Source organism: Corythoichthys intestinalis, chromosome 13, assembly GCF_030265065.1.
Source record: "Corythoichthys intestinalis isolate RoL2023-P3 chromosome 13, ASM3026506v1, whole genome shotgun sequence".
In the NCBI taxonomy this organism is placed as follows: domain Eukaryota; kingdom Metazoa; phylum Chordata; class Actinopteri; order Syngnathiformes; family Syngnathidae; genus Corythoichthys; species Corythoichthys intestinalis.
In genome coordinates, this window is record NC_080407.1 from 5,640,600 (window position 1) to 5,661,158 (window position 20,559).

The window sequence follows — 20,559 nt, forward strand, 5'->3', positions numbered from 1 at the left end:
CTGATCCATATGTTCATGTTTAACCCTTAGATGCACAAGTTACTGGACCCTACACTCTTCCATAAGTGGGTCAAAAATGACCCATATTAGAAACAATGTGTTTTTATGCCATTTTGGTGAAGAATAATCACTTGTATATTAATTAGCATGATATTTGGGGCCACACAAGAATGATTTCAAGCTTGAAATATCTTTATGATTCAATTAACATTTTTTGGGGAAAAAAAACAAAAAACAAACCAGAACAGCAATAGACTTCATCCTTCCTTGTATTTTATCATCAATGATGAAGAGCGCCCATGCATCTTTTTGGTGAGACAGCGGTGCTAAGCCCTTGTGGAGGCACTGACCGATTTTTGAGGATATTGTGGCTCTGTGTTCTGTCCTGGGTGGGAGGTAATTCTCTCTAGTAAGAGCCCTACCAACTCATTCTGTGGCCATGATTTGGACACTTTCTTCTTCAGAGGACACATACTGTAAGTGGAATCTTATGAGTCAGATTGATCCTGTTCAGTTGGATTTCCAGGTGGACAACTGCCACTGCCACCTGGACAATAGTCTGGGTCCTCAACATCAGAAATTTCGGACACTTGAGTCCAACCCCGTCACTGCCTCTCCATTATCCCAACATCTGTAGGACCATTTCAGCTGTAAGTCACACAAATCCGATTTTTTCGTGTTTTTCCGACTCGACTGAACGGGAAAAGTCGCATAAAAGTGGACCATTTTCAAATTCGATCCAGGTCACTTTAGTATGTGGTTAAAATCCCATCGGGGCCACATTTTTCCAGAATGTGGCTGTGGTCTGAACTTTCAAGTCCCCCAAATTGGAATTCATGCAGCAATTAACATCAGCAAAGAGCGAGAGAGACAGGGTGCTATGGTAGCGGTGCAGCTGTGCATTAGTGTTAGCGCCTAGCTTGAACGCGGCTTTTGGGGAAGGAGTGGGCTTGACAACAGTCATAAAAAAATGAAATGGGTTGAGAATAAGCCTGACAATGCTCGGTTTTCTCTCTGCTCCAATGCTCCTCCGCATGTGGGCCAGTTTACTCAGCGCATCTCGGACTACGAATTAGAGTGCATGTGTGATACTTGAATAGGCTCAATGGACAAAGGTAGTCTGAACGAGTACGCCAAAAAAACAGACATGACAAAAAATCGGAATTGAATTGAACTGAATGAAAGATTCCCATGGGATTCCATAGAAAATGCATGTGGGTCATTTTTGACCCACTTGTGGAAGCTTAGGGTAGTAATACAAAAATGACACTTTCTTCAAATGTATAAAAAGTTCATCAAAAAATTGAATGACATTATATCAAAAACATGTTTTTTGAGGAATACTTGGAATATGAATTGATAACAATTTTTCATTCTGAAGATATTTCAAGAAAACAACCTCACTGGGTCATTTTTGACCCACTTATGCATCTAAGGGTTAAGTAGACTGCGTTTCATGGAAAACAATATGCCGCCCTTTCCACCATTGAAGTGGGTTATTTTACAGGGTTAAAAAGTCACGATCTATGTACTGCTTCACACTAGCTCTGTCCCATGCGAACAGGTCTGGCTGCCTTCATCACTTCAAAGTCCGACTTTTGTTTTCCTGGGTGCGTTGAAAATCAATCGCTGCACGTCGCTGGCGTAGTGCTCAAACTGTCCATTGTTTTAGCATGTTGGCACTACTAGTTTCGTTTTGGGCTGTGAAGAAAACGCTACGGAGCGTGCGTTACAGTGGTTTTGTTAGCTCTCGCGTTGTTATGACACACCCGTGACGATTGGGTAATGACGGCGAATACTAGTGGTTCAGCCGAAATGCATGGGAAGTTGAGGCAACCACGACTGTGAGTGATGCTTTTCCATATTATATCATGCGTGCGGTCACAATCTAAGTGCGCTGTGTGGTGATTGACACAAGCGCAGCATGTGAAGTAAAAGCTAAATTATTATCATGTTACGCAATGCATTGAACTAGACATTAAAAGCCGATTCTTGTGCTCGCGATAGCCGAATTCTATCTCTACTATCGGTTCATTGAATATTTAATGGCTAATTACTGTCGAATGGTAACTTTACTATCGATACAGCTGTATCTCTCACCTGTAAAACCGGATATCCGGTCGTATCAGTTTAGCGTTCTCAAGCTTGTTAAAAACAGTATATTGATCACAACTGGCTTGGAGGTTTTCAAGGTTTGAGAAATAAGAAGTGGAAAACAAACACACCCTTGCCCGCACACATTACCAGAAAGCCATCTGTCATGGCTGTCGGCACCATCTTCCTTGGTAAATGGGCCGAAGCAAGCAAAATAATAGACTGGGAGACGTGATGACTAAGCCGCAACCCGGAGTCCGCTTAGACGGTCAATGTGGCGCGCAAATGAAGGATGTTTTGCAGGTGAAGTGAGCGACCTAATTAAATGTAGGAAATATGGAGAAGATGGGGATAGTAATAGAGGGAGCATCATTAATAATTTGAGACATATCTTCCTGAGGGATCTGTGTGAGGGAGATGTGGAAATATTGAACTGAGTCAAGGACATTAACGTATTATCGATGCAGCTAACGAAGAAAACTTTATTGTACAGCTCGTGTGTTTAAATTAAAAACGGGTTTCGGACAGGGTTCTTCCATTCAGGATCAGTACAGGTTTAACCAACGGGAGCCTAATCCTACATTCCTAATGCAGTCAAATCTGCTACTTTATCTCATTAAATTGTTCTGTTGTTGCCAACCAAGCAAGTTGCCAACCATTCAAAACGATTAGTAACAGAAGGCTTTCTCAAAATAACCGCTTTGTCAGTAATAGATTTATTCCCGGTTGAGATTTTGGCTGCGCAGGCAGGTAAGGTAGGTGTCCAAAAATTGGACGCCTGGAAACTCGCCAACAGTGCCCTCATGGTTGGAAGTAAAATTAGAAATAGATCAGCACACAACCTCGGGAAGCAAAAGTGCAGAAAAGCTCCAAGTTGGAAGAACCAACTAAAAGAAAGTAGTCAGTCATGGGTACTACCTGTGGCTGATCTGCGTCCCCCGTAGACTAGACATGGTTTCTTCCAGGTTCTGCCTTAGGTCAGCGATGTTCTTCACCGTTCTCATCCGTCTAGTCTCGGGGTCCTCTCCTGCAGACGCACATTCCGTTTAGTGACTCCTCACACACATACAGTCATGGCTCTCTTCCCCCAAGAGAAACGGCAGTCTGCACGCACGCACTTTTTCATCACTTGTCACAGTATGTCCCATTGGGGGAACAAAGTGATAAACGACCATTGGAAGTCATAACGGCTGTAGCCTTTTGTCTACAGAGCCGAGACACATTATTTCAGATGGATGGGATAAAAGGTCCACGGGTTGACGTAGCATGTCGTGCCGAGACACACTGACAGAAATCCGTTCCGTCTTTTTCTAACCCACCCATCCGAACCTTGAGACTCACTGCTGAGAAATATCAGAAAGTTTTTCTCTTGCAGCAAACGCCAGCAGCAAGGAAAACAATTGAGGTGTTGATGCTCTGCCTTGAAAAGAAACACCAGCCTAAGTATAGATTCATAAAAAAGGCATTCAGGAGTTGACTTTAGGGCACTTGGAAACAATCGCAAAGGCAAGTTGTGATTGATCACATCCCGAATAGGAATCCACAGTTTCACAGGCTGTGAATTCTTCTGGTGTTTTCCCTCACGTTGCAGAAACGAATGACTCGTACAAACTGCCAGTATGAAAATAATCTCCCGCGCTGACAGCAATCTCCTTGTTGCGTGGGGATATACATTGTTCGAGTCGCACAGTTGACCAAGTATGATGAATGAGTGACGGCCTCGGTGGCACTGACACAGCACTTATCAGCTTGGAGAAAGTCCGTCGACCCGAATCGATGAGGCGCAACAGAAAACCGCGACAGCCAAGGAAACAATTGAGTCTGAGATGAAAAATTAATACGGGGACAGCAGGGAACCAGGAATAATTACGGAACACAAACACTTCCACGCCTGCGCCCAAAGATGATCTCTACATACGTTGACATTCGCCCTCAATTCTGCTGCACCGTCCTTGTCGGTGACCTCAGAGAAGCTGAGGGCTAGCCTGGTATAATTGAGGTCAGATTTTTACCGGCCGGAACAAATTAACGTACTATAAAGGAAAACCTCGGTAGGAATTTCGCAACAGCCATGAAGTGAAGATCTGTTTTGTCATTTACTTCTCTATTAAAGAAACAAAATATGAGCTTTTTCTGTTCCCTCATTTGACATTTATTGTATTTAGAGTATGTGAAGTAGAATTGAGCCTACCTCGACCCCACAGGCAAACTAAATATTGCTCACATTGGAGTCTATCAAAAAGGAAAAGAGCAACCATTCTTTGCTTAACACAACCCCCCTCTCAAGCGCATTCCTGGCTCAGCGAGAGCTAAAGATGTGCATGTAGTGTATCTTAATCCTTCTAACCCAATAGCCTAATGTCAAATTAAATGGCTGTTTATAGGACAATATGAGAGCCACAACAGTGCCCCGCCCCCTCGGTTATTTAGAAATGTTTAATCATGGTGTCAGGTAAGTAGATAAACACTGCATACATGTTTAAATCAGCCTAATCTTAATCATAATTTTAGTTTTACATTAGCTGCATTGGTTGAAGTATCAAAAATACAGTAGTGATCTCTGAGAGGATCATTGGATGTCTATCATCATCAACTGCAGGCCAAGAGTTGATCAACTATATAATTACATGTACTCTGTCAGGATATAATGATATTTTATTGATACAAGTATTCTGATTCTAAAGCGAAAATGACAGTGTTGTCATAGTGATTATTAATGGCAGAGGAATCCGTGTGGCGTCTAGGCCGACTTACGTGGGCGAGGCTGCTTGTGCAGCACCTGCTCCAGGTCGCCCAGCATGGTGAGGATCACTTCCTTATCCAGTTGAGCCGTTCCCTCGCGAGGCCCTCCCTCCGAAACCTCCTCCTCGGCCCAATAGCCGCCCTCCTTCTCCCTGCCTCCTCGCTTCCCTGCCTGGTTCTCATCCTCTTCCTTGGCGCCCGCCTGCTGTTTGGGCTTGTGGAGAGGCTCGGCCCGCGGGTGGCCGCCGTAGGAAGCTCGCTGGGGCCTTCCGCTGGCGGCGGTGCAACGCCAAGGCACGGGGATGAGGGAGTGCTCTGACTGTGAGAGCATCTTAGTGAGCGAGAGTGACAAAGATCGAGCTCGAGGGGCGCAGCTTCTCGTCGCCGCTTCCTTTTTGGGGCTGCCTTGCAAGCTACCACCGGCCCGCTGCGACGAAGACGGGTACACCAACGAGCTCTGCCTTTGGGACAGACGAGGCGGTTGCTTGTCCAGTTCCGAGGCATCGCCGTGTAGAGTCAGGTTGGTAAGGGAGCGCTGTTTGAGTCGCAGGTTAAGGTTGTCCGGAAGTGGCTGGGGAGGGCGTCGGGCCGGGCTGCCACCCTGATACACCGAGAACTCGGCACCTCTCTTCATGGCTTCTCACTGGAACCTTCCTCCTTTTGCCAGATTACATTTGTTTGGACTCACCATGTAAAAGTAAATCCATCCTGAGAATAGGATGGGACCAAAGGACGGAGGAGTTAGAGACGTGGGTCCCAAAGCACTCCGTCTCAGGTAGACAGGTAGAGTTCAGATCCATCTTGGAGCCAACCCATGCTCCCCATCAAATATCAAAATTTAACTCCTTCGTCGCTTCCTCTCTGCGCCTCATACTTTACCACCTCCGGTCCTCGACCATCACAGTCGCTACGCGTCCCTTCGTCTACCTCCCATCCTCCTCGCACGCTCTTTATCGTCCTCCCTTATTAAACGGCAGTCTTATTTCATTCACTTTTTTCTTACCCTCCTCCTCCTCCTGTTGTGCCCTTAATTACCACCTCACCATTCCACATTTCCTGCCTCCCGCTCTGCTGCCGTGATGCTCCGTCCCTCCTCGCGGCAGAGAGTGAGCCACAGCCGGCAGAGGACTCACACAGCTCTCTCTCCCTCTCTCTCTCTGCTCACTGTTTAGCATCCTCTCTTCCAGCTAATCCTTCCCTCTTGCATTCTCTCACTTTCTCCTGCCAGCCCCCTTATCTCTTTTCCCTCCGACTGTCCCTCCATCTCCAGTTGTTTCGATAGCGCACCTGTAAGCTTGCTGCCTCTTGCCGACTGCCAAACTTAATTAAATGCTATCTGGAGGCGCTTAACTGCGATGCCGTCGGCTTATCGCAGATCAACAATGAGACCGCAGAACCGACATATTACTCATCAATCAGTGCGGGCTTTATTAGCCTACCAGCTGCCACGCACATGTTGAACAAGGCTAATTTGTAATAGCTGAATGGACAGAAGAAACAGGGTCCACCAGTGTTGTTAATAACGGCGTTAGAATATAACGGCGTTACTAACAGCGTTATTTTTTTCAGTTGTGAGTAATCTAATTAATTACTTTTCTCATCTTGGCAACGCCGTTACCGTTACTGAGGCGGGAAAGGCGTGCGTTACTATGCGTTACTAAAATGGGTGAATAAAAAAAGTCTGAGAGAGACGGACTCATGGAGAGAGGAGAGCAGGGGTGGGGACTGGGGAAGACGCCGTTGCAAACTCGATGCTAGGTGGCTCCAATAATACCTGACTGTAGCCGATAGACCCTACTCACCTACGTCACAAAATGACGTGTCGCTGTATCCGGCCGCCATATTGTCCGTATTTTTTAGACCTATTCTCATTCTTTTCAATTAGTCGTGCAAGTTATAGAGCAATTCATGGAAGCCCCGGTGTTATCTGACGCCGTAAACTCATTGGATGCGTTGCATAAAAGGCGTTATGTGGAAAAGCTTCAGTTTATCCATTCGCCAGATCCATATTTGATGCCTAAATCGATGTTTTTCGACCCGCTGTCTTCGCTGTCTTTGCCTGACCCTGATATTTACAACTACCTTGTCCACACAAAATCAGCCTATTCTCACGAAAGTTTGAAAAACTTTAAGAGCTTGGAGGCTTATAAATGCTACGTTGCTGGTTGGGTGAAACAGGTCCTCGTACACGAAAATTCGGCAGGAATCTTGTGCTCGGGAAGGTGAGTTATGAAATTTTCAATTCAAAATCTTTTGTTCTTGCTAACATCCACTGTCAAGTCTAATGTATTTTATGTCATTTGTCAATGGAGCTAGGGCTTTTAATGTTTATATGGTTTAGCGATAGCACTCTCACTACATACATATACAATATGTAATAAATATGAAGTGCGATAGCACTACTCCAGATTGTCCCTAGTTGAATTTATTTTTTGGCTTTTGACCTCAATAGTGAAATTGTAAATTAATTGTATGACAACTGTCTTATTATCCCCTTATAATTATATATTTTCAGGTAGTTCATTCACAACGTCTGAGTGTATGTTGTCGGCGATTAGCCTAGCGATGATCTTAATTGTGGTTGTCAGCCCAAAACCCTTTAAATATATATTAAATGCATTTACCAGATATAAAATGACTACTACATAATCTGTGGTAGTCGTTTGGAGCCCAGTTTTCTCGTCGAATTGCAGCAGTCAATCTCGCTCTCCTCTCCGGGTCTCTCGGGATGCAGTAAAACTTCAAGTCTCTCCGTCTATCTTCTCTGTTTTTGCAACCGACCGCCACACACGACTTCACCATTCTGATTATTAATGTTAACGAGCAGAAAAACACGCCATAATAGGAGGAATTTACGAAGCGCTAATGCATTAACATGACAAGTATACGGACAACATGGCGCGGGGGCGTGGCTGTGACGTCAGCCATGAGTAGGGTCTATAGCCTACAAACTACGGCCACATGATACGGTAGATATCACATATTATACAACTAGATGCAAATGCCAGACACGTCTGCACTGGCAACATACTTTAAGGACAACATGCGTTAGTAAACAGCCGCCATCTTAAAGCAGTAGACCTCTCAGGGGGGCTCTGTTGTAGAGAACCTTCCTAGTAGGGATGGGCAGATCGATACCAAAATATCGATATTTCGAACCAGCGCGTTAAATTTTAGGTATCGATCCCCAAGCCAAAGTATCGATATCTGGAATTAATATATTATATTTTCTTTGTCAATTTTTGGGTATATTTTTGTGCACACTTTTTGCACTACTTTTCCCTTTCGTATTCTACACGCACGTAAGCAGTGCACACACATAAGCAGTGCACCAGCGTGTGCTCCCGCCCCCGTTCACGTCCTTACCCTGTGTCGAACAGCATGCTTTTCCTCCGCCCCTCTCACGCCTAATTTCTTACTTAACCTTATTATTATTTCTTATTCATTTATTATTATTTCTTGTGAATTTATGTTTCATATTTTTATTTTTTCATGAAATGTTTTTCCATATTTTTTATGTTACAAACAATTAAATTTTTGATTTCTTATGTTTTGTTGCTACTTATTTTTATTTTGTTAAGGGTCTGTTTCAATTATTTCAAGATCTGTTTTTTAAAATGTATTTATTTTTATTTATTTATTTATTTTTATTTCAAAATCTTTTTGAAAATTGTGTTAGTGAAATAAAATTCAAAAACGGCAAGTGACTATTGATTACTGGATTTGTTTTTAGTGATCTACCATTTGAGGGCGGTAACATGCTACTATTAATTTGTTCTTTAATTACATCAAAAATATTTAATTTCGATTAAAATTTGATCAAATACAACGTGTAGCAGGGAACTGTTCTGTGCATATGAATTTAAGTGTCATGATTAAAGAGTGAGACTGACTAATCAGAGTTTGTTGTTGATGGATTGGTTTGTGAGTTTGAGGGAAACTGCGTTGCTCGTTATCAAAAGCAGCAGTTTTCCATTGCAAAGCATATTTGACACAAAGAGACTTAAAAGTTTTTGAGTGCTTGATGCAGTTGTACATTAGATATCATCAGAATGGCTGAGAACACTACAGGGTTGTGTATATATATATATATATATATATATATATATATATATATATATATATATATATATATAAGTGGAAGCTTCCATGATCCTAATAAATTTAATAATTAAAAAAAAAAATATGTGTGTATATATATATATATATATATATTTATAGAATATGAACTTCCGGTATCGATATCGGATCGGGATCGCAATACTTGGCCTTGGTATTACTTGGTAAAATGCTCCTAAATCGGCAAAATCTTGACTTAAATCTATCTTTAAATGATGAAACAGTTTTCACACTTACACATGTTGAAAGTAGACAGAAGGGAACTAATGCAATAACGGGAGCAATTTTAACAACTTTAACTGTTGATTCACAACATTAAATGACTTCCACACATAGCAAAGGTTACTATCTAGTTATCGCAATACCCCTGTGTCTAGTTAAGTGGAGGGTAAAGAATTGGGCTTGGGCCAATTGTCCCAAAAATCCTTTAAATTTCACATTGTGTGACCCGTTTTTTTTTTTTTTTTTTGAGAAAAAAAAAAACATGAAAATTATCACAAGTTACTTTGCCAAGTGACTAATTACTCTTACTTTCAGGTAACTGAGTTACTAAGGCAATTACTTTTTGGGAGAAGTAATTTGTAACTGTAATTAATTACCTTTTTAAAGTAAGATTAACAACACTGGGGTCCACAAACTGTTAGGTTTTGTGTTGGTTTTCTCCTAGTGTGACTTGTCCCTGTGATTGCCCATTGATTTCACCTGTCGTGCCTTCTCCTAGTGTATCCTCCTGTGCTCACCTGTTCCTTGTTGTCTCGTTATCCCTTGTCTGCGTGTGTGGATATAAGCTCCCATTTTCTTTTCACTCCTTGTTGCGTCATTGTCAAAGTCTGTCTACGTCAATGTCCACGTCCATGGTCTGGTCAGCATTATTCCAAGCCCTCATGTTCCGTCAATTTCCGTCGTTTTTTTTTTTTTTTACTGGTGCGCCATACTCAGGTGCGACTTATCATTCAAAAAATACATCTAGACATTCAAGTTTGTTAGTGTGCCGTAAGAGCTTTCTCAAACAAATCATGTGATTTTCCTCAATAAAAGTCAGGAAACACAGCAATGACATTTATAGTCGACCGACGCATTCCCTCCACTCCGCAATCAATGGGTCCCATATGAAACGATGCAAAGCAGCAGCGGGACATGTGACAACAACAAACAAGTGTTTCTGAATAGACTCCAAACAAAAGCCAACGGTCTGCGCTCCGGTCTAATTTTACCCTTGAAATTAAAAGGCTGGGGAAAAACCGCGGTCAAAGTGGAAGGAAGGTCTGGGAAAGTCCAAATCGGTTTCGTTCAGTCTTCTTAAACCTAAAATGGTAAATTCTCAATCTAAAACGTGGCTGTAATTGAGTCATTACCCAGGTTTTGAACATCATTCATGTTTCACGACGAGAATAGTTCTAACAATGACATCTCAAACAAAACAAGAGCTCGTCTTTGATATTCTCTTGAGACTGCAAATAAAGATGTGTTTCCCCTGTCATACAACGGCTTTGTACGAAGCCCGCGTGTGGATTGTCACAGATGACGGCAGCCGCGGGGGCGTAAACAAAGAGCCACAGATGCTCGCTGTGTCCGACTGTCAGCGCTGACCTTTTCCCTTCGCGACATAGCATGAACACAGGAGTGAGGATGCGGGAGGGGTCCCCAAATAGGAATAAAGAACACGCATCACCTTCCAAGATTAGCACATTCTAGAAGTCACATCAGAATCCATCCTGCGAATACTATTAAATTTGTCTAATTTAATGCTTTGGCACAGCTTTATATCCTCCTTACTCAAAAGGACATCTAATCAATATTGCAATTTAGAAGGTTTAACCTAAGCTAAACACTGAATAGAAAAGTATTGGAGCAACAATGGCAAAAATGCTGGTAGTGTCCATACCTGATATCTCCTCCAGGCACTGTTTGGCTGTTTTGCTGTAGACTAACTCCCCCTTGGTGGGGCTGAGGCATGGGTCGGCCGGGGCCACCGTGGTGCAATCATTCTCTGAGAACGTCCTGCAGGCGCACATATAAATCATACCAAACGGTTATAAAAAACAAAAAACAGAACAGAGAAAATCACGTAAGTCAGAAGGTCTATGAAATTGTTTTGTTTCATTTCTGGGGAACATGATCAATGATGTGTTATACCAGGGGTCAGGAACCTATGGCTCGCGATCCAGATTGAACTTGATTCAGCTCAAGCTGTGTGCAGACTCCTCCGAGCTCCCACGAGCAACTATCTCAACCGATAAGCGCTCAGGGCCAACTCAGGGCCAGCAAGCTCGACTCCCAGTATGGCTCCAAAGAATTTGAAATCTGCAGACTTGGATGAAATAAAATCCTCCATACAAGAAAATCAAAGGAGAAATCAAGAAATCGTCAGAGAGCTCCAGTTAATGCGTGCTGAAAACCGAGAAACTCTTGAATGACAACTTGACTCGCCGAAATGCCGAAATTGCAAGAAAAGCACGTCAACTCAAGAAAGCTGGGAAAATAGCCAACACCTAGGTCTCGGATTGCAGGATCCGATTAAAACTGGATGAACAGATTGAAGAGTGCCATGATGACCCAAATGATTAGCTTGATCCGGACCACAACTTCTACAATAGCATGTTATGGGAAAGTGAAACTGTATTTATTGTAAACCCAGATTGTTGATTGTGTTATTGTCCAGTTTGTGGCCATGTGATGTATGTAACTGTACCATGTCTGATTGTGCGTCTTTAGCTGTATGGGGGGCGGGAAACTGATAAGCATATGCTTCCTCCCGTCTGCCTTTCCCTTTTTCTTCGGTTCTAATATCACATTTTGTAATTGTCAATGATTGTCAATGATACCGATGGCGATGACAATAAATGTTTCATTCATTCATTCATTCAGAGCTGGCTCTTTTGACGGCTGCATCTTTAATTATTTAAAAAGAAAAAGTTTTGTGTCATATGCTGGTTTGTGCAGTAATGAGCAGACATGACTTTTACAGCGTATGTTAACTTTTTTTAATATAGATTTCACATATATATGATATATTTTTTTTTATATTTTTAAAAATATATTTGTTTCACTGAAAAAGATTTATCATTTAATGAAGACATAAAGGCAGGGGTGAAAGTGGGCCAGAACGGTCAGGAACGCAGTTCCGGTATAAGATTCAGGGCCAGATCGCAGTTCCGGTATAAGATTCAGGGCCGGAATGCTGTTCCTCTACACTGTGCTTTGATTCCAAAAATATGATGGCAACTGTCAAAACGCTATGTAAAAAAAAAAAAAAAAAAACCCTAAGCTGCCACACATGCACTTCATCTCCAAGAAGAAAACAATCTACCAACATCAGATTTACAAGCATAATAAAGTGCTTGTGTAGCGTAATCCATTTCCACCAATATACCGTATTGGCCCGAATATAAGATGGTGTTTTTTGAATCGAAATAAGACCGAAAAAGTGGGGTCGTCTTATATTTGGGGTCTAGACGTTATAACCATTCACGACGCTAGATGGCGCCAGATATCATTGAAGCGAATGCTGAACTTGACTCCCCTGGCCAAAGCGAACCCCTAACACGAAGAAGAATCTCAGCCACTCTCAAGTTTAACAAGTTTGCATTACTTTATTGCAATGTTTTTCCTTGTTCAGATTTGTTTCAACAGTTACAGTTAGACTTCACTGTGATGGTTAATGCAGTCATTGCAATTTTGTTGTTTAATCACAATAGAATGGTTTATTTACATTTCAAAAATCAGAAGCCATTCATTTACGAATGTGATTGCACTTTAGTTTACATATTTAAATGTTCAGATATTAAGATTTGAATGAGGCAAAATGATATGCTTTTTTTTGTTATAATAATTTGTTTCAGATGTACTGTAATTATTTTCTGTATAAAAATTAATTTGCTTCCCGACCCCTGTGTTATACTCTGTTTTTCATGGATGGAGAGCACATACAGAATTGAAAATAAAATGAAACCTTGGGCTGACTAAGTAATATGCTTTTTAACAAAGAGTTGCCACGTTGAAATTCTTATTTATGTTGCCTGAAACTCATACAGATGCTATTACAGATGCTAAAAACCTAGAAGTTCTATTTGACTCAGACTTATCGTTTAAAGCTCATATTAAACCTGCAGAACGGCCTTTTTCCACCTGCGCAATATAGCCAAAATTAGAAATATTTTATCTAAAAACGATGCAGAAAAATTAATTCACGCGTTCGTTACATCTAGATTGGATTACTGTAACTCCCTACTTGCAGCTTGTCCTAAAAGTTCTCTAAAAGGTCTTCAGCTAGTCCAAAACGCAGCAGCAAGACTCTTAACAGGAACTAATAGAAGAGAGCACATCACCCCTGTGCTCCAGGCCCTTCCCTGGCTTCCAGTCGAGTTTAGAATTAAATTTAAAATCCTCCTTCTTACTTTTAAGACCATTAATGGGTTGGGGCCATCGTATCTCACCGATGCTCTGGTTCCATACCGCCCCAACAGAATACTCCGCTCTCAGAATGCAGGTCTACTGGTAGTTACCAGGGTTTCTAAAAGTACTGTCAGCCCCTGTTTTATGGAATCAGCTTCCAGCTAGTATTAAAGAAGCCGAGACAGTCTGTACATTTAAGATTAGACTACAAACGTTCCTATTCGACAAAGATTATGGTCAGGCTAGTTGAAGTCGGACTAGACTCACAGTTCAGTCTAAGCTGCTCTAGAAATAGGGCTGCAGCTATCGATTATTTTAGTAGTCGACTAATTGATGGACAAGTTAGCTTGAATAATCGAGTAATCGGATAAGGAACATAGGAAATTAAAATACCTGAGCTGAGCCTCAAATGGTATAAAAAAAATAAAAATAAATAAGGATCCAAGTACAACAAAAGAACAATTGGCTAACTTACATAGCAAAAGTCAGATAGCTTAAATGCTATAAAATGCTAACTTTTTTTTTTTTTTTTTTTACAATGCTCTTAACAAATGGTTCTGGCAATATACCTATAAACTAAATTACAAATGCATTTAAAAACATTAGCTTAAACAAAAACTTGGTTCACGTTGGTCTTAACAGGGAGCAGCTGGATTCAGTCTTGTGAAATGAGGCAGACCAAACACTTTCAAAATGAACCATTACAATGCCACTTCAATTAAACGAATACTCGAACCAACAAAATTTAATTTGAATATTTTTTTTCTGATCGAAGACTCAAGTGAATCGTTGCAGCACTAACTAGAAGCTATAACGCTGGGGGAAGTACAGCCACTGAGTTCTATCTCCTTTTTCTCACTCTAACTACCACTTGTCTTACTTTATTTCTATTTTCCAATGTTAATATTTAGTTGACTTGTCTCTTCATCACTAGTCACCCGGTGTCCCCTTTCCCCCCTTCCCTCTGGGGAGGGGCTATTTTTCAGCTGCAGCCTCCTGACTATCCTGGACGTCCTGGTCGCCACCTCCGTCTGATGTGGCTAGATGGACCTCTTCTTGTTCCTTTACTCTATTGCATCTTTACAAACTGTAACTCTGTCTGCTAATTCCCATTAGCAGTCCGGGGGCATCCTGTCTATCCGTCCTGGGAGTGGATCTCTCCTGACTGTGGTACTCCCCAAGGTTTCTCATTTCTCCCAGAGAGTTTTTCCTTGCCGACATGGAGGGTCGAAGGATGGGGGGATTTCATCTGTATTTATTTCATCTGCTGTTTCTGACTGCGTATCATATTGCCTCTGCAAAGCCCTTTGAGACAACCTTGTTGTGATTTAGGGCTATACAAATAAAATTGAATTGAATTGAATTCTATTTGCTATAAAATTGGTGTTTATCACTGCAAACTGCAATACCATTGTTCTTTATTAAGCAGTTTTTAGTTAAAATTAGGGCTGTCAAACGATTAAAATTTTTAATCGAGTTAATTACTGCTTAAAAATTAATTAATCGTAATTAATTGCAATTAATCGCAATTCAAACCATCTGTTAAATATGCCATATTTTTCTGTAAATTATATATATATAATCTGTAAAATTAATTGTTGGAATGGAAAGATAAGACACAAGATGGATATATACATTCAACATACAGTACATAAGGACTGTATTTGTTTATTATAACAATTAATCAACAAAATGACATTAACGTTATTAACATTCTGTTAAAGCGATCCATGGATAGAAAGACTTGTAGTTCTTAAAAGATAAATATTAGTACAAGTTATAGAAATTTTATATTAAAACCCCTCTTAATGTTTTCGTTTTAATAAAATTTGTAAAAATTTCAATCAAAAAATAAACTAGTAGCCCGCCATTGTTGATGTCAATAATTACTTACACAATGCTCATGGGTGCTGAAGCCTATAAAATCAGTCGAACCCAAGCGCCAGCAGAGGGTGGCAAAACTCCATAAAACACAATTAACAAGTGGGTATTTCACTCTACTTTCATTTAAATCTGTCTGAGCGGTTAATTGCGTCAAATATTTTAACATGATTAATTAAAAAAATTAATTACCGCCCGTTATTGCGATAATTTTGACAGCCCTAGATAAATGTGAAACTCATTAAGAATCAATGCAGAAATCAGAATGTCTTGATCCTCCATTTGGTCCAAAATATATTAAGCAATGTCTCCAAACTAGACCGGCAACCCCTAATCTAACATGTACAACCCAAACAACATTCCTCATAGTGTGAGCAGCAAGAATCATTTATTGACTTGTGAGGTTGATTAAGACAGTGGGAAAAAGGCTTCAGCAAACGCCTTGAAGGCAACTGCATCTTCCTCATGCCGTGTGTCGGCAATGGCAAACGATAAAAGAGCGTCTCCGGTCGCAACAGATGGACACCTCAAAAGGGAAGAGGGGACATCTCGGATGAAACGCTTGCAGTGCGAGTGTGTCCGTGTGCGAATATGTTTGTGTACAATCAGAGTTGGACGGCAGTGACAAGGATGGGGTCCAGTGCGCTCGGTGATAACGGTGTCGCACGCAAACACAAACAGACAAAATGGACGCACACTGGCACAAAGTGAGGAAAAGTAACACCTGCGGAGGAGCAGATAAAACCCGTCACCCAAACGAAGCAGCGTTTGCTCGCGTGTGAAATCACATTTTGTCTACTTCAGTGCATTCAGAGATATGACCGATCACCCAAAAATGCTTAGAAATTGCAGATGGCTTCAGCAGTAATAAACCATTCATATTTATTAGGGCTGTCAAACGATTAAAATTTGTAATTGAGTTAATCGCAGCTTAAAGATTAATTAATCGTAATTAATCGCAATTCAAACCATCTATAAAATATGCCATATTTTTCTGTAAATTATTGTTGGAATGGAATGGAAAGATAAGACACAAGATGGATACAGTATATACATTCAACATACTGTACATAAGTACTGTATTTGTTTATTATAACAATAAATCAACAAGATGGCATTAACATTAACATTCTTTTAAAGTAATCCATGGATAGAAAGACTTGTAGTTCTTAAAGGATAAATGTTAGTAAAAGTTATAGAAATTTTGTATTAAAACCCCTCAATGTTTTCGTTTTTATAAAATTTGTAAAATTTTCAATCAAAAAATAAACTAGTTGCTCGCCATTGTTGATGTCAATAATTACTAGGGTTGTTCCGATCATGTTTTTTTTGCTCCCGATCCAATCCCGATCGTTGCCAATAATTTTTCCCCATCATATGCATTTTGGCAATGCATTAAGAAAAAAATGAATAAAACTCGGACGAATATATACATTCAACATACAGTACATAAGTACTGTATTTGTTTATTATGACAATAAATCCTCAAGATGGCATTTACATTATTAACATTCTTTCTGTGAGAGGGATCCACGGATAGAAAGACTTGTAATTCTCAAAGGATATATGTGACTTTGTATATTGTGACTAAATATTGCCATCTAGTGTATTTGTTGAGCTTTCAGTAAATGATACTGCAGCCATTTAACTTCTGCCCAAATGCATGATGGGAAGTACAACCATGACTGTGCGTAGGGGCACCAATTGATATATCTTCTCTGCGTTGGGAAAGAACATAGGTGTTAAGAAAATGATCAACTACTACCTTTCCCCACATTGCCTCCCACGTTATTTTCAATTATTGAGAAAGGTATTGTAAGGCTTTAGCCTCATAAAAAATGGCTCCAAAGGTTGTCAAAATTCTCTCTACTCATTTTACACTGCCTTTTAGCGCCATCTATAGGTAAAACGGCGTATTTATAGATTGTACGCTACAATGCGTGAGTGGGTCGTGCAGCGCATGCGTTACATTTTTAACGTGATTAATTTAAAAAAATTGATTACCGCTGTTAACGCAATTAATTTGATAGCCCTACTTTAAGCCAAAACTACTCTGGATGAGTGTAAGACATTTTTTCTGTAACGTTAAATACAATTAGAAAACGATTTAAATTAAAAAAAAAAAAAATATATATATATATATATATATATATTTAAAAAAGGCATGTCCGGTATTTTTTTGCCGATTCCGATACTTTGAAAATGACGTGATCGGATCCGATCGAATAATTACACAATGCTCATTGTGCTTAAACCCATAAATTCAGTCGCACCAAAGCGCCAGCAGAGGGAGACAAAAAACACAAGTGGACATGTCACTGTGCTGTCATTTTAATCTGTTTGAGCGGGGCATGTGCGTTAATTGCGTCAAATATTTTAACGTGATTAATTTTAAAAAAATAATTACCGCCCGTTAACGCGATAATTTTGACAGCCCTAATATTTACGTGAAGTCGTAGTTACAAACGGTAATAAGATGAAAGGCTGATCGCTTTTCCCTAAAATGAACTGTAATTCCAAGTGGAATTAGATAAGAGTGAAATAAAAGAGCTAAAAGCATTTTGTTTGTATAAATGAGGTCGTTTACAACTCAGCCTGCAGTTAGAGCAGAGGGTCTCATTCTGTGTGGGTGGGACATTAATCAAACATACACACAGGCTGGCAACTGCAAAGATTTTGAAAGTGGGAGAGAGGGATATACACTAAAAGGGGACCAACTAAATTGGCCAATTTGGACAGCAAATGGAAGGAAATTGCGACACAGCAGAAGGCTTTTCCACTTAATGCCAAAAACCGACCGGTGGTGTGTGTGGATGACGGCTGAAAGTGAGGGTTAGCGGGCTGATATGACAACGGTATTAAGTTTGCGTAAGTCAGCACAGGTGAGGATTAGTTGAAATGTGCCATCGCTCTATTTCTGCGCCTGAAACCGATAATCCCCGCAAGCCCCATTCCCACACAACTACCACAAAAGTTCCGATCCTCAATTTGGCATTCTTTCGAAAGAGCAAAAACAGGAAGCATGGTTTACCTTCATACAGTGAATTTATACAGTAACCGCTTTGAAAATGTAATATATTTAAATACAGAGTGCCGACAAGGCTTCAATGTAGAGGCCTGATAATCTGTGCGAGCAATATTATGCAAGAGGGGAAGCTCAGATATCGCTGCACGCAAGCAGGGAACGTTATAGGCGAATATTTTCAAGGTAACGTTCAAAAAGCTGAATGTCAAGTCACATGGATAGCCAGCCACAAGTCTTTTATTGCATAATCTATTGCGTAATTGAATGCAAGACCAGTGAAGTGGTGAGAGAAGCCAAAAATTGCATTCAGGTAAGAGTACTGATGTTTTAGAATACTATAAATAAAAGGCTGTCCTTTAAATAATCACTGAACAGAATTTCTATTGTTAATCTTTGCCAGGTTTTCAACAATGATAATAAATACATATTAGAAAATGCCATTTCTTGAGAAATGCTTTCCTGGAGTTGAGTTTTTGGTCAAATGTCAAATGTACGTAAATGTGCGACAGAAATGAACGGGCTTAAGCTTTTAGAGGAACTGTTCATTTTTGGGGTACGACCCTGTGTCCATAGGTGGATCTAGTATTCAGGCGAAGTAGGCGATCGCCTTAGGCCCCTAACCAGTAGGGGCCCCCAACCAGCTGCCCTTGCCCCAACGAGCAAGGGCTTGGGCCACCGGAGCCAGCAGCACCCCCAACTATTCGTCATGTATAATTATGTCAGCATACCAAACAAACAAATAACAAAACAAAAAAGAAAGCCATTTGAATGCTGCATTTATATTATCTCTCCCCCACATACAATGGACTGTTCCATAATGACGGACTGAGTATCAGTCGCTTAGCTTCATTTAGCGCCGTTTAGCTTCGCTTAGCTCTGTTTAGCTCCGCTTAGCTGTTCGTTAGCTTCACTTAGCTCTCCCGCGTTTTTCACGCCACTAAGCTCACTATTTTTACAGCTCACTTGCTACTTTGCACGTCGGCTATCGTTTATTTCGAACACATGAGCGAACGTGCTCTCCATGAGAGCCAAAGTGCAGTAAGGGAGAAGTTGAGAACAGGCCGCTAATGCCTCTTTTAACTTTCTTCTTCTTCTTCACACCGAACATAAAATACACGACAGCACACCCTGTGGCGAAACAATGCAGTGCAGTTCCAATCAGTCATACAGTAACACTCAACAGCTGGTTAACAGCATTTGCTAACGAAAAAAAAAATTTATTAGTGACACCTCAAGCAATGACGAAGAATGTTTTTTAACGGAGTGTGAAGCTTTCGGTTAGCGGTTTAGCGAACGTACCTCCGGTACATTTCAAAATAAAAGCACGTCATGTTCGTTAAATAAATAACGATTTCTGGAGTTAATTCCACATACTTCAGAATTAATATTATAATATGTTGAGTAAATACTACAGAATACAGATTCTACATGAAGAATAGCTTTCAAATGACACTCTTTATGACAAATATGATTGGCAAGGAATAATTATTATAATTATTATACTAATAGTATACTATAATAATAATGCCAGAATTTTTTAAAAAGAATTGTTTTGAATAATGTTGAAAAGGCCAAGTGTTCTGAATCTGTTTACTTTCCATTCTTTGCACTAGTAAATGCTATCAGCATTTAACCTAATTGTTTATTTGAGATTAATCATTGTTATTTACATGATTATTTGTACTGTAATAAAGAATTTAAGCGTTCCAAAATGGTTTTGTAAATTAATAAGCGTCAACAAAATATTCATTGCTAAATTAGTTAAAAAAAAAAAAAAAAAGAAAATTATTAGATTAGTCGACCAATCGTAAAATTAGTCAGCTGACTAATCAGGAGAAAATTTGTCGTTTAGGACAGCCCTAGTGTACCAGAACATATTTCCTCCACACCCTTCTCACCTTTTTAACCCCTGACCCATGAAGAGGGCCCCTGGATATGTTCGCCTTAGGCCCCAAAATTGCCAAGTCCGCCACTGCCTGTATCGCAGGAATTTTTGAAACATTTCGGAGTTGGAAGTTTGAATTTTCTTTCTCAAAAGCATTCTGACAATGAATGTCTCGGAGACGCCATTCAAAATTTCTCGCTATCTGCTCAGGTGTGATAGCGGCACTAGTTTAAACTTCCCAAAAGATTGGCACTTAAGTTGTGCTCGAAGGAAGCGGCGCCCGCCTTCTGGCAGAGCTGACTGTGTGCGGTGGAGGAGGTAGACAGAAGTGGGAGAAGGGGTGAGGGATTAAGGCGTGGTTAATGGGATTGCAAACTCTCTTTCTCTCCCAGAACAAAAGGCATCCGAGAGACTTTGG

General features: G+C 40.5%; 1 protein-coding gene across 16 annotated transcripts in view; it reads right to left on the minus strand.

The window, feature by feature from the left end:
* nav3 (neuron navigator 3) overlaps positions 1–20,559 on the minus strand; it is a 241,299-nt gene that overhangs the window by 78,074 nt on the left and 142,666 nt on the right. For 15 of the 16 annotated variants that reach the window (XM_057854376.1, XM_057854382.1, XM_057854381.1 and 12 more), the window contains exons 9-10: positions 10,841–10,956; positions 3,013–3,121 (exon numbers count right to left, since the gene is read on the minus strand). In XM_057854376.1, the coding sequence (XP_057710359.1) occupies positions 3,013–3,121; positions 10,841–10,956 (225 nt within the window). Of the gene's footprint in view, positions 1–3,012; positions 3,122–4,848; positions 7,177–10,840; positions 10,957–20,559 lie in introns of those variants that run through there. The other variant, XM_057854384.1, reaches the window with a different exon arrangement.